The 14,962-nt window shown below is 50.6% G+C and overlaps 1 protein-coding gene across 2 annotated transcripts in view; it reads left to right on the top strand.

Annotated features, from left to right (window-relative positions):
* INPP5D (inositol polyphosphate-5-phosphatase D) overlaps positions 1 to 14,962 on the top strand; it is a 112,765-nt gene that overhangs the window by 12,681 nt on the left and 85,122 nt on the right. For both annotated transcript variants that reach the window (XM_040638913.1, XM_008690547.2), the window contains exon 2: positions 2,016 to 2,079. In XM_040638913.1, coding sequence (XP_040494847.1) covers positions 2,016 to 2,079 — 64 coding nt within the window. The remainder of the gene's footprint in view (positions 1 to 2,015; positions 2,080 to 14,962) is intronic.

Below are 14,962 nucleotides of genomic sequence, written 5' to 3'. Positions count from 1 at the left end.
GGGTCCTGGGGTGGTTCTCCATTTCTGGGACATCTCCGGGAGGTGAGACGACAGTAGCCTAGAGAGTCGCCCCTGCCGGCTCTGAAAGAAGCCAGTTGTGGCTCTGGAGACAGGACAGGGTGTGGGGCGATGAGCATTCAGAGATGAGAGAAAGACAGAAAAAGAAACTTCCCTGTGAGAAATGAAGAGCCAGGTGGAAGTGAAATTACCCAAAACATTCTCCAAAACTTTCTTGAAGCATCCATTGGTTCAAAAGCCAAAAACAGTTGTAAAATTGACCACATAAAACCATAAAACCTCTACACAGGTAAAAAAAAAAAAAAATTCCATAAGTGCTATCAACAGTAAGTAACTCCAAAATATATTGTGGCACGTATCAAAGTCTCACAGATAAATAAGCAAAAGATGGTTAAAAAAAAAAAAAAGTAAGCCAAACACATGAAAAGAAATTCGCAGAAAAGGAAAGACAAATAGTGAAACATGGGAACACGGTCAGCCTTTCTCATAAAGAAAGGCAGATTAAAGAGAGTACTCATTTTTCTTTAACCTCTCAGATTTGCAAAGATTAAAATGTCTGATAGCAGCCGGTTGGCAGGGTGTGGGGAAATAGACATATCCGGTTAGTGGGAGAGAAAGGTGACACAGCCTCGCTGGGAGGCAATCGTCAGTCTCTTTCAAAATACAAAGCCAGCGTGGTCCTTCATGTGGCTCTTCTCCTGGTGGTGATCTCCCTACAGCCACTAATTGACGTCAGCACATGCAGTGTCGGCATGTTCCAGGCGCTCTTTTAAATGCCCTTCCTACGTTAACTCACTCGTGGAGGCAGCGACAGGTGGCTGGTGTTGTGATGGTCCCCATCATACCGATGGGGGAGCTGGGTCTGTGCCTGCACCAGTCACACGAGGGGTAGGCAGAGGTGCTCACTGCGGTACTGGTTAGGAGAGTAAAAACCTAAAAGTAACTACCCGTCCGTCATCACCGGTGGGTCAGATAAATGATCATGCAACCACGTGGTGGAACGTGAGTTGGGAAGACCTGTGAGATCTGTTTTTTGATGAAAAAAGCAAATTTCAAAACAATATATATATATATATATACTGTGATATTATTTGCATTTAAAAAGATATGTATGTATAAGTTTGTGTGTACATTTAAGAGTTCTGGAATGATTTACAAAAAAATAGTAAATGAAGAAGTGGGGCTCAACGGGGGGGAGACGGAGACATTTCTTTCATGGTTTTAAATTGTTTAAAGTAATGTATAATTTTATTTTTTTTTAATTTTTAAAAGATTTTATTTATTTGAGAGAGAGAAAGAACACGAGCATGAATGGGGGGGAACGGCAGAGGGAGAGGGAGCCTGACACAGGGCTCAATTCCAGGACCCTGGGATCATGACCTGAGCTGAAGGCAGACACTTAACTGACTGAGCCACCCAGGCGCACCTAAACTAGGCTCCTGGGTGGCTCTGTCAGTTAAACATCTGACTCTTGGTCTCAGCTCAGGTCTTAATCTCAGGGTTGTGAGTTCAAGCCCCACACCGGGCCCCATTGCTGTGCGTGGGGCGTACTTAGAAAAATAATAATAATAATAATAAAATAAAACAAAATAATAAAATAAAATAAAATGTAGTTAAACAATACATACAAATGTTCAGGGAGGTGCCAGGCACCCGGGAGGGGCTAAATACTCTTGTGATGAAGCTATGTCTTGAGGGTGGATTCCTTTCAGACCACATAGCTGTCAAGTGCCAACGTAAATCATGCCCAGAAGACCCCACATGCCTTTTCCTGGAGCTCCTTGAGTTGGGGGCAGGGGGCGGAGGGCGGAGGGAAGGGGGCTCAGTCCAGGACTGTGTGACGTCAAGGTTGATCTCCACCTCGGAATGGTCAGCTCTTAAGTTCGGAGATGTCATGCCCAGGTTCCTCGAGCCATGTCAGGAATTCCTGTCTTTTCAGTTCCCAGAGAAAAGAATTGCCTTACATGGGTTCTAACGAAGCCTTTGGTCTATTTTAGGTACCGGAATTGCGTTTACACGTACAGGATTCTGCCCAATGAAGATGATAAATTCACTGTCCAGGTAAGCCCTTTATCAGCCTGGACGTCTGGCCCTGAGTAGAGCCGGTGTTGGCAGAGAAAGGGAGAAAGATGAAGAAGAGAGGAAAGAAAGCATGTGCCCCAAACAGCCTGGACGTGAGGGCCTGGCTGAGCCTCTTTCTCCCCAGAAGTCCTTGGGTGGGGCTGGCTTGGTGGGTAAGCTGTGACCCCGCTCTGTTGGGGGAGGGCGCCCGAGACAACAGAAAGGGACTGTAGCTTGTTGGTGAGCTCAGCTGAGTGAGGGTCAGTGGGCCAGGAAGCGGGGGGGGATCTTACAGGAGAACAGACCTTTTTTTTCTGAGGGACTAGATGATTGCCCAACGGGTTAGGACAGAACAGTACCTTTCCTTGTGTAGACACCGGTTCTGCCAAAGGCTCATGCTTATGGCACCTGGTGGTACCGTGTAGAGGCCAAGTGTCTAACACTTGCCATTAAACGTTAACACGGACTCAGCCGCAGCAAGTCTTTCCAAGTCCAAGTCTGGAAAGCCCACCCCCACATAGTTTGCATGTCACACACACGGGCTCTGTGTGACCGCAATGCATGACAACCAAGTGGTGTGGAGGCCAGCGGAGCTATTTTTATCTGGCTGCATTGGGAGAGCAGGGGGTGGTCAGAACAAAGGAGGTGTCCTGGGGAGGGGCAGAGGAGTCGTGCTCCGTTCTGGGGATTGTGGGAAGAGGCACCAACAAATGGCGTGCACCCACATGTGCAGTGGAGAGGAAGGGTAGACCAGGGTTGGGACGCCATGTCCTGGAGAAGCAGCAACAGGGTCTGTGGGGTTCAGTTGAAAAGAAAGTAAAAGTGGAAGAGAGGTGGGGCATGATCACTGATTCCAAAGTGTGAAGGGAATGACGCATTTTGTCCAGAGCTAGGATGCCATTGAGGGCAGGACAACAGGCAGGTCCCAGGGGTACCGGTTGCTAGAAATGTGTCAAGTGTAAGAAGGCGTGTGGAGTAGAACACCTCTGGGAAGACGATGGGGGCCAAAGGAATCACTTCAATGAGCCACTCGGTCAGAGAGTGAGACCCTGAGGGGGTGCTTGAGCCAGCGCAGGGGCTCTCGAAGCTGCCTTCTCGGGCAGCTGGGGCTCTTTGATGCAGGGGCTTCTGGGAGATCCCAGTGTGGGCTCATTCAGAATTGCTCCACCCGATAGAGGTCAGGCTGAGTTGCTCTGGGCATCTCCATCCTTCCCTCTGTGCGTCTGTACCAGTATCTAAAGAATATCCATTTGAATGTTTCCAGTGTGTCTGGGGTGCCCACGCGTCTTGGCCTGGTCACCGGGGATGAATGACGACATCCCTGGTATCAGACTGTCCTTTCAGGCCCTTGACAGCTGCTTATCGTGGGCACAGCGGTGTCTCCTGAGGGGAGGCCTGTGTAGGGCAGGCAGTGGGCCTCTGCGGCCTCCACAGTGTTTTGTGAGTCTAGGACGGTGTGAGCTTTCCTGGCCGGGTTAGCATCCTTGATAGATGGTTTGTTGAAAGGAGTCTACACTCTCTTAAGTTGAAAGTTGGTCAATGCTTTTGATCTTTTTTCCCCTTGTGGTTTCTCTATTCCTTCAAAGTGAAGACGACTTCAAGTATGACTAGGCCTGAAGCTGGAAAAGACATGACTCTGTGGCTTCTTGTACACGTGGCTGTACCCACGGCCCACAAACATGCATCGACTGCATCTCGCCAGTCCCCCCTCACCTTGGCGCCCTTGCCGCCGTGGCCGCGGGCGTTCCTGGGAATTGCTGCCTATCCTGCATTGGTTTCAGGATCTGGGACCTCGTCAGGCTTTGGGGGTGGCAAAGAACAAAGACTCGCTTTGGCTAACCCCTGTAAGGAGTGGGCGGCCTGTGTGGGAGAGGGCCCCGTCTGGGACCAGAGGGCTCTGGGGGCCCTGCACCCGGGTGTGCCCTGCCACGCCTCAGCCCTTCTCTGCCAGTCCGCTCTTCTCCCAGAGACAGGTGTCCTTCTCAGTTACCAGTCCCCAGAGGGGATCTGGGTGGCTCAACCACGAGCAGCTTTCTCTGCCCGGGCCACTCAGGGGCTGCAGGCCCGCGTGTCAGCCAGGTGCCTGAGCAGCTGCCCGCCCCACAGGCAGAGCGTGAGGACAGAGCTGGTGACCTGAAGCCACGCTCAGCCAGGGCAATGGGCAGGCAGGCATCATAGAAGAGCTGGGGCTCTGCTGATTGGGTGGGCTCCCAAGCCCGGCACTGGGCCTGTGACTGCTCGGGTGGCCCACAGCAGGTCACCAGGGTGCAGGGATCTGTGGGGCCTGGGAGGCCTGCAAAATTTTCTACTCCTAAGGATACATCTTCCTGTAAAAATATGACACCTTCTTGTAAAAAACGACACCTCCCTGAGATCACAAGAGTAGATGGCCCCTGAGGAGCACGTGTGCAAGGGGGTGAAATCAGAGATCCGACTGGGTCTCAGTCCTTACCCATTGCTGCTTATTTTAACCCTGGTTCCTCTTTTCATGTCGCGGCAAAACCTCATACTCTTTTCTGAGCTGAGCCACAGTTTCTGAATAACTCATCCCTTACACCTGAGCCTGCTTAGTGCCACCAGAATGTGAAGCTCCTAAAATAAGAATCTGGCCTGAAAAACTTGGCCAAGTGAAGCACCGGAGGCTTTACTCGCTTTCTTATTTTAATTACCTCCGCTCTTCTCACTGGGGCGGCTGTCTTTTTGGACAAAACCAAAAGGGCCTCTCCACCTCTGTTCTTTGCAGAGGGTCCTCAGGCGCTGGGTCTGTGCATCGTGCCACACGACCACCCCATTTGGGTCAGGAAGAGGAGCCCTCCTGACCCTCTGGGACCTTGCTCTCTCTCCACCTTTCTCAGACTTCCAGAAAATCAGAGAGGGCAGGGAAGGATGTTACTTCATTCCACTCTCCTGTTGTGAGTATGAAGGTCGCTGAGGCCTGTGGAAGGTGAAGCTCACAGCCGGGTCTCCACCCCAGAAAGTGTGTCCAGACCTGGCTGGGTGTTGGACCCCTGGGAAGGGTGGACTGCGCCCTGGGAACATGCAGAGGCAGGGCGGTGTAACCTGTCAGAAAGGCAGGCCCCTTCTCCTTCCCACGGTTGTCAACGGCATCTGATCCTAAGTGGCATCTGGCCCTTGTGGTTAAGCAATGAGGTACCCGGAACGAAGGCAGGAAAGCCTACAACGTGCAGACCCCCCCCCCCCCGGTGAGTGGCTGGAATGGGGGAGCCCCCACCTCTGTCACTGCTGTCTTTCTTCGCTGGGAGGGAACAGACCTCAAACCAAACAACTGCATCTGCTACCAACATAGTCTGTCCTACCTCCTGCTCAGGTGAGGGAGGGGAGGGGGACGAGGAGATGGACGGAGGGGGAGGAAGACAACAGAGAGAGAGGAAAGAAGGAAAGAGAAGTGAATGAGAAGAGAAAGAGGAAGGAAGGAAGAGAGAGGAGTAGAGGTGGGGGAGAGTGGGGGGCAGTATTCTAGAACGTTCTAGGCAGTGCCTAGGGGTGGTGGGAAGGGGGCAGGTGTCATGGTGGTCAGTCTCTCTCAGCTCTGCCCCTTGGGCTGTGGATTTCTGTGCCTCAGTTACCTTAGGGTCCTGCAGAATTGTGGGGGAGGGGGTGGGTCAACAGCGTCTCTGGCCCCCCAGTCCTGAGAACCTTCTGGTCCTCGGGGGTGGGCAGCACTCTGAGTCCTGTGTGAGGCCTGAGAGAAGGGCAGGTCAGCTTCACTCCTCAGGCCTGAGTTTCCCACGCCCAGAGTTGGGTTTCTTATAAACTCCTTTTCTGACTTGGAAAGGGAAGTGACCCTCCTCTGGGGAGCATTGACTCCAGAAAGAGCCGTTAGGCTTCTGTGCCTTTCGAAATGGCCCTCCTCCCTGGAAGATGAAGGACCAGTTTGAAGCAGTAGGAGCAGCCGTGATGGGCCAGGCTGAGCGGGAGCAAGGGGAGGTAGGAGGCGCCACGCACGTCACAGAAATGGCTGCCCCAAACCCAGCGCCACAGCCCAAGTCAGCAGGGCCCTTCTGCTGGGTTCCTACAACCCTTCAACCCTTGCTCTCTTTCTGACATCCTTCCTACCGAGAAGAACAAAGCAGAAAATAAAAGCTGCCCCTGGTCCCCGGCACGTCAGTATTCACCGTGAGCTTCCTGTCTTTTCTCTTGGTTGAGATTGTATCCAGGATACTGAGTGTGTAAGACAGGAACACACAGCAGCTCTCATGCCAGTTTAGGTGGAGAAGGAATTCGAAATCATCTGCCTCCTAGACCCTTCTTTCCCCATTTAGAAAAAAAGCCCAGTGGCTCAAGCCACCCGGGTGAGACGCTCATGACTCAGTTCCTGGTCCCTGACCGTGGCCTTCAGTCGTCGTCGTCGTCGTGTTGCTGGGGCCAGTGTGATACTTTTGGAGACAGAAAACAAAACAACTTTCTAAAAGCCATTCGTCACCAGTGTCCCGGAGGGTAAACGGTTGAGCCATTGTTATTAAGTTCAGGAAGAGGGTGGCAGTTGTTATTCTGAGCGGTCACCCAGTGAAGTAAAGATCCCGTCTGAGCCCCCAGGGCGAAGGATGTGGCTCTCACACACACTTCCTGACATTGCACAACGGGAGGGAGCAGAGAAGGTGCAGGCGACAGAAGACACGCAGGGCGGCCCTGCACCACTGCTCAGCCACGCCAGGGGCGGGGAGGGGGGGCGGGCCGCGGGGACCAGGCAGTCCCTTCAGGCCCTGATGGCCACATTCGAGACGGCTGCATTTCTTTAAATTAAATTTATTTTATTTTATTTTATCTTTATTTTGTCTGCTGTTGAACACAGGCTGCTCAAAACATCCCCCAGTTGCCTTTACCTTCCAAAGGGAATTTGATGGAGATAAAATTTTGAGGACCAAGTTTTTTGTTTTCAAAATTCTATAGGGGCATTGTTCTACTGCCTTCAGAAATGAGCTATTACAAATAGCCCCAAATACAAAATCCAAGGCCAGCCTGGTGCTGATTCCCATATAGGGAACCAGGTTTTTTTCTTTTTCTGCTTTGAAGCTGTGGGAGTTTTTTTCTACCCTTGTCATTTTCCTTTTGTCGGTAGTTCCTGAAATGTGTTCAGCCTGTTCCGTCTGTAAATTTGGGTCTTTCTTCGGCTCAGACTTCTCTTCTGTCTTCCGTCTTTTATCTGTCATCTCCACCTCCAGATGACTGTCTTTGCTTTCTCCGCCCTCCCCTCCCCACCTGGTCCCCATGCATCGTGTCCCTGCCTCTCATGCTCCAAGCCTTCTGGTCTACCTTGCCCCACCACCCCCAGGACCCATTTCCTCTTAGCTGCCCAAAGCAGAGCTCACATGGGGCCGACACCAGCTGTGGTTGGTGGGTTTGGGCACGGGAATAGGATGTGATTGTAACCAAGGAGATGTGAAGGGAAGCGCTGTGTGGGGCTTCTGGGAAAGGTTTATTTGTCTTAGAAAGAGATACAAGGATGAAATGGTCCCTTTTCTACCTGTGGAAGCTGTTATAGTGTGTAATAACTGGGGCTGCTGCTCCTGTCTTGCAAGCAAGGAGGGGGTGGCTGGGGAGTGAGGCCGATATGCAGAGGGCAGAGCAGAAAGGTGCCATGAACTCGGGTCCCCGATGATGCCCTTGAATTAACTGATGAGAATTAGCCGACCTGGTCGCCGCGCTGCCTCTTGTCTTCCTGTTCGTGCGATCATTCCTTTTTGTTCAAGTAACTGAATGAGGGTTTTCTGTCACCTGCAGCTCAAAGTACCCTAACATGCAGAGGTTTGGGCTGTCCTAGGGGAATTTCAAAGCAGAAATTGAAGATTTTAAATTGAACATCAAGTTTCACTGCCCCCAAAGTGCGCAAGCCGTGATCCGACCCCTGTGGTCTCCGACTCTACCCTCTCCGTAGCTGCGGCCTGCGCCACGTTGCTGGACCCACTCCCACCCCACCCCCGACATTCTCTGTGCTGCATCTCTGTGCCAGACATCCTGGGGTCCAGTATCCCTTTCTCCAACTGTAACCACAGAAAGCACAAACGCCAATCCGTATCTCTGCCGTTTCTGCCCTGGGAAGGCACCTCCACGGCTTGCGTATTATAGATGGTTTAGCCTCTCCGCCCGGAGTTGCTCTCAAGATGAGGTTCTGGGTCTGGCTTTCACATACGCAAGAGACCACTTAAAGTCACCCAGCAGAAGGCAGTTTTTCCTCTAAGAAAATCCCCCCACCCAGAGGCCTTCCCTGATGACTCCACAGAAATGTCTACCCGCCCCCACCTGTCGCTCCCATCCCCATGTCCTGCTTTATCTTCCCTGTGGCGCTTGTAACTGCCTGCTTTACTTGATTTATTTATTGTCTGCCCTAGAACGGTCCCTGGCATGTGGCGGCCACTTGGTAAATATTTATCGAACGACTGAGGTCTGCTGTCACCCGTGAGAATATAGAAAGAGCCTCATGTTTCAGCTACAGTGGTGACTTGTTGAGTGCGTGCCACACTTAGCAGCCCTCCGTTGGGTGTCCACGGGACGTACCTGATCTGTTTGTTGACTCCTCACCCTGGCTTGTCAAGCCTTGGCCAGTTTCCTCTGCATTCTGGGCAGGGTCTCCTGTTGCCCAGTCTCGGTTTCGCTCTTACCCCCTCTGATGTGGATTTGAATCTCACCACCGAGTTTCTCATTCTGCTGCAAGCCTGCCTGATCTGGCTGGTCTCCCTCTTTAACTGTTGCCTGTTGGTCTTTCCCGTTCTCTTCTCGTGGGTTTTCACTCCTGGCTCTTCAAGGCCTTGCCTTCTTCCTGCATGTGAGGACCTGGGATGCTTCCCTCGGTGTTTTCCTACTTCCTGCAGCAGCAGCTCCCACCGGGTCCTAGTCCGACTACCCTCTGTTTCCGCTTCTGAAATACTGGGATAAAGGCAGTACTTCTCTTGTAGGCACGTCTCCAGGATGGAAGGAGATGGTTTATGTGGCGCACACAGCGCAGTGTGGGGCATATGCGTGGCTCCGTGAATGATCATTTTGCAATGACATGGAATGGGGCAGAGAAGCACGGAGGCCAGTTAGCTCAGCAACACCCAGGCTGAAGCCCAGGCCTGCCAAGGATTGGGGATGCCAGGTGCAGGGAAGGCAGACAGGGCTGACATGTGGGGACACAAAACCTCAGGAGTCCTGGGATTGGTACAAGACAGTCTGGGGGGCTGGGAAAGGAGAATGAGTGGCCAGGCATCCTGACTAGCCAGATTACTGCCCAGGAGCAGAGAGAAGGAGGTGCCGAGTCTGGATGGACTTCTCTGTCCTGTCTCGATGGGGACCTATTCAAGAATAGTGATGGTCCTGTGCCTGCTCATTGGGCTTATGTCACCCCAGCTTTGGAGAAGTGGGATGACAGAAGGAGGGGGTCAGGGCAGGGGCTGGTGGCTGGAGTCTCCACTAGGCAGCCATAAGAGAAAGCCTTGGGGATACCGGAGGGGTCAGACAGAGGGTCCCCTAACTATTGCTGGGCCCTACATCCTCCTCCCTTCTCACCATTGCCCCCATTTATTGAGCCCTTTCTGGAGCCAGCCACTTGATATATGTCCTTTAATTGAATCCTAGAAGGGAGTATCATTATCATTATTCCCATTTGAAATACAAGAAAACTACGAGGCTATCATCGTTTGCTTGCTTCATACAACTAGTCAGTGATGGAATAGGGATGTTATTTGATCTGCCATGCTTTGGCTTAAGGGCCAGGCCACCCTCCCTCTCCTTGGCTTGGCTCTTAGTCACCAAGGCACCCTGCCGCCTGGGCCTCTGGCTGAAAGGCCAGAGTGAGTCTGATGCTGCCGCCATGTTTGGCTACTAACCTCTGCTTTCCTGACCACCCGAGGTTGGCCCTGGCAATGGAACCAGCTGTGAGTTGTATGGCATTTGAACCTTTAACCTTCTTGAATGAGGGTCAGGGTGACCCTACTCTTAAGCCGAGTCCAGTGAGCGCTGTAGCTCACTTGACCCTATTCCTTAATGACTTGTCATTCCAGAATGACTTAGCTCAGAGAGTCCCCATTTGTTCATCTGCTTGTTCATTCAGCAAATTTTGGCTGGGCACCGGGGGTACGATAGTTGGTCGACCTCGTGGACGTAGTCCCTGCCCTTATGGGATGGACGTTCAGTTTAGAGACTGATGACAAGCAATTATCAAGATTATCTCCTGGGCCCCGGATTTGTATATCTTGAAGTAGAGGTGTTTCAGGTATCTTCATAGCAAGAGGAGCTCCCCTCGAGTGGGAGGAAATGAGTGACCCACCCAATCCCTCTAAAAAAATCATCACTCCCTCTTCTGAGCTCCCCTAGCACTTCCCCTCTTCCTGCTACCATGCCCTTCCCGTGTGGGTGGCCCTCAGCTCGGTGTCTGTCTCCCCCCACCTCTCCACCCTCATGAGCTCTGGGTGCCTCGGGAACACGAGCGGGGGCTCGTTCGCTTCTGTGTCTGCCCTAGAGTCTGACACAGGACAGAGAATTCATAACCTTTCATTGAACGAAAGACCCAGTTGGACTTGGCTGGAAGATCGGTGCTTCTGTTTACCACTCGGTGCTCACAAAACCCTTTGAGGTTAACCTTAATCCCCCTCTTCCTGGCAAAAGTGTGCCCCACTTTGAGCAGTCCCGAGATGGAAAAATCCAAATTTCTTCCCCAGTACTGAATGAATTAGTAGGTGATCCGTTAGTCATTTTTACAAAGAGATTCACGGTAAGAGAGTAGGAAGTTCTTAAAGTCCCTTCATTTCGGCTGGTCCTGACTGTCCAAGTCAAGAGTCCCTGGGAGGCAGATGGCCATCAGAGTGCCTGCCTGTCTCTCCACCACATTTATGCTCCATCATGACTTGGGAGGAAAGGTTCTGAAGTTTTGAAATGAAGAACTGTGCTTTCCAAAATCCAATGTCTGTGGTGAATATACACTCTGAAGTCCTTGAGAAGAGGCCATAGCACCTCATACTGGGACAAGGACAGGACACAAGGACATAGTCCCAGGCTTTAAAGAGGGAAACCAGACATTCACAAGTAGATTTCAAGGTTACTCAGAAATCTGCAAGAAAAACTATTGACTGCTTGGGAAACCAGACAACAGAATGGCTCTCCCTTTGTGGGAAGGCATTGAGGAGATAGTCACTCCTACCAACACGAAGCTCCTCCCTGCCCCAGGATCTTTGCACTTGCCCTGCCCTCTGCCTGGGACTCTATCCTCCTAGATTACCATGTAGCTAACTGCCCCAAAGTTACTCCCAGGTCTCCGCATCTAAAGTCATGCCCTGCCCTGACAGTCATTCTGCTATGAGCCTGTTTTATTTTTCTTCATAGCTCTTATCACTGTCAGCAACCATATTAGTTTTCTTTTGCTGCGGTAACAAATTATTGCAAATGTAGTGATTTAAAAACAACACAGATGTGGGGCACCCATGGGCCCAGTTGGTAGAGCATGTGACTCTTGATCTCAGGGTTGTAAGTTTGGCCCCTCGTTGGAGGTAGAAATTAGTTAAAAATAAAATCTTAAAAAAAAAAAAAACCAAACCCACAAATATATTTGCTTACAGTTTTGGGGGTTGGTAGTCTGAAATGGATCTCACTGGGCTAACATCAAGGTGTTGGCAGGATTGCGGTCCTTTCTGGAAACTTAGGGGGAAATCTGTCTTCTTGCCTTTTCCAGTTTCTAGGGGCTGCCTGCATTTCTTGGCTCATAGCCCATTCTTCCATCTTCAGAGCCAACAATGGCTTTCTCCCCTTGTCTCATCTCTGGTTCTGACTCTCCTCTTTCCTTTATGAAGACCCTCGGGATTTGATTGGGTCCACCTGAATCTCAAGGTCACCTATCTCAAGGTCAGTACATTAGCAACCTTAATTTCTTCTGCATCTTAATCCCCCCATGCCGTGCAACAAACTGTATCTCTGGGATTCAGGGATCAGGACGGGGACTTCTTTGAGGGGGTTCTGCCCACCGCAGTGACTTTCTGTTATTTATTGACTCACTTGTTTGTCACCTGTCTCCGCTATGAGGATGTGAAACCCAGGGGAGCTGAGACCTTGTCCGTCTTGCTCACTGCTATGTCTGCAGCTCTTAGAAGAGCACGTGGCCACGGGAGCTTCTCAATAAACATTTGCTAAATGGTTGAATGAAGGGGTAAATTTGTAATGTGAGGGAGGGAGGAAAGGCCTCTGTTACTTTACTTATACAAGGAGGGGAGTGGAGTAGAGACCTCCAAAGGCCCCCATGCTCTAAAATGTTAGGGTTCCTTGCATAACAATGACATGGGGGTTTAGGAGAGGGGAGCGCTCAGAGCAGCTGTTTGGGAATCTGCAGCAGGAGCCGCTGGAACTGGGTCTGGGATGAAGGGAAGGCGGCAGGGGAGTTTGGGGGCGAGCAGCAGAGCTAATCAGGGAGCTGCCCCAGGCGGCTCCCCTCTAGGCTGAGGACACAGAGCTTGTCTGCCAGCTGGCATTTCTGTCTCCCACCAAGTACCTCAAGAGTTTCACAAAGAGAAATGAAGCAAGCTAGAAAGAAGAGCATCTCAGGGATTTATCATTAAGGATAAAAATATCCCTCCCAGGTTCCCAGCAATGGGGAGATAGAGAATGCCCCCGATCCGGGAACCAGAGGAACCAGGGGAACCATGAAGGGGTTTGAAAGATAATGATGTTTAGGTGTTTAGTATGGATAAGCTTGCACAATTAGAAACACCGTCTCTATGCAAGCAGCACCAAAAGACACGTGGTGACATTCTTGACAGGGAGGAGTTCCAAGTATGCAACTTTGTTAAATACAGAACCTTGGCTTGGGGCAAGAGAAAAGCGGAAACAACATAGAGAAGGAGAAGATGGGTTTCCTTCTTTGCACACAGTGGAGGGAAATGATTCTGGAGGCAAAGGTTGAGTACTGGAGGAGGAGGAGGACTTAGAGGCTCCCGACAGCATCCCCCTGCCCCCCATCTCCCCTCCCTTCCATCCTGAGCCGGACAGAGCCAGGACGGAGCCCATGCCTGTCTCACCGTCGCCCCCCTCCGGTGCCCCCACCCCTACCCCAGCCCTCTGCACCCCTCAGCCCCACCCCACACTTCCCACCTAAAGGATGTATTCCTGCTGGCAGCTCTGAACACATTTCAACCCCATGGTGCAAATGGTTACCCAGGAAGGAGCAGAAAGAGAAATCACAGGGCCTGAGAGATGGGAAGATAAGCAGCCTCTCCATCTGAGTGCAGGGAGCTTGAGGCCCCGCTGCTTACACGGCCAGGCTGGGCCCACTCCCTCCCTCACTCTTTCGGCTAACTTTTCTTTTCTTTTTTTTGCCTCAGGAAGGATTCCTGCAGGTCAGTATTTGTTATCTCTGCTTTTTCTCTCTTAGCAAGATAGCAAGTGAGGGTGAGGAAGTTCAAACTGAAAATACTCAGCAGAGATGAAATCCCCCGCCACGGAGACCTGCCTTGCTTCTGGGGAAACTGTTCACGTAAATAGGTTTCTCCAAAATTTAACTTTAGAACCCATAACATATTTGCCATCTCAAAAATAGTCTTAAAGACCTTATGGGAGGTACTTGGAGTGCTCATTACGGCATTCTTTCAATGTTGACTCTGACAGCTGGGGGAGAGTTTTGCAAAAATTTGGCAACGGTAGCATCGTGCCTGGTCAGCGAGAGCAAACTGTGCACGATTTTCAGCATCCTGTGGTTCCCTTTAAAAGTGAAAGTGGTCAAAAGGTACAAACTTCCACTTATAAAATCAGTCAGTCCTGGGGTTGTAATGTACAGCACGGTAGCTGGAGTTAATGATAGGGTATTGTATATTTGAAAGTTGCTAAAAGAGTAAGTAGATCGCCAAAAGCTCTGATTACAAGAAAAAATACTTTGTGATTGTGTGGTGATGGATCTTAACTAGACACGTTGCGGTGATCGTTACCATTACACCGAATCATTATGTTGTTATGCTGGAAGCGAATATAATGTTATATGTCAGTTATAGCTCACTTTTTTTCATGTGAAAAACAAAGTTAATGTTGCCTGGGAACAGAGAGTAATAATAATATTAATAATAGCGTCATTGCTTGGAGTCCTCATGCCATCCAGAGCTCCCTCCTGCTGCAGTCCTGAGGCAGCTTCAGACCGCACCCCCTTTGGCCAAAGAATGTTCCCACTGGTGCCTTCTGCCTGCACCCCGTTTGCCCTGTGCTGCTCCATGGGGTCTGAGAAACAGATGGTGCCTTGGCTCCCTTGCTGGCAGAGCCCAAGAGATTGTCCAGCGCTGGGGAATAAGGCAGGCGCTGGCCACATGTGCACAAGTACTTGGGTTGCAGCTAGTCTGAACTGAGATGTGCAACGTGAGAAACGCACACCAGATGTCAAAGACTTAGTCTAAAAGAAGCAACTAAAAAAAGAAAGAAAAGAATGCAATATATCTCATAATAATTTTTATTGCACATTGAAATCCTACTGTTTTGGCTGTATTGAGTTAAATAAGATATATGCATCAAATTAATTTTACCTGATTTTTTAGAACACTTTTTATTCACTTTTTTTTTTTTAAATAATCTCTGTTCCCAACGTAGGGCTTGAACTCATGACCCCGAGATCAAGAGTCACATGCTCCACCAGCCAGGCACCCCTTAACGCTCTTTTTCATGTGACTACTAGGAAATTTAAAATCACACAGATAAGGCTCACGTTATATTTCTGCAGGAGAGCCGTGCTACTCCAAGCGTGGGCCCCGGGGCAGCACCGCAAGCATCACCTGGGAGCTTATTAGAAATGCAGAGAATCAGACCCAGAGCTCCTGTTCCACAGTCAGCATTTTTTTAAAAAGATTTTATTTATTTGATAGAGAGCACAAGCAGGGGGAGCAGAGGGAGAGGGAGAAGCAGGCTCCCCACTGAGCAGGGAGCC

Source organism: Ursus maritimus, unplaced genomic scaffold (genome assembly GCF_017311325.1).
Source record: "Ursus maritimus isolate PB19 unplaced genomic scaffold, ASM1731132v1 scaffold_1, whole genome shotgun sequence".
Taxonomy (NCBI): domain Eukaryota; kingdom Metazoa; phylum Chordata; class Mammalia; order Carnivora; family Ursidae; genus Ursus; species Ursus maritimus.
This window is presented reverse-complemented; position numbering and strand designations above follow the sequence as displayed.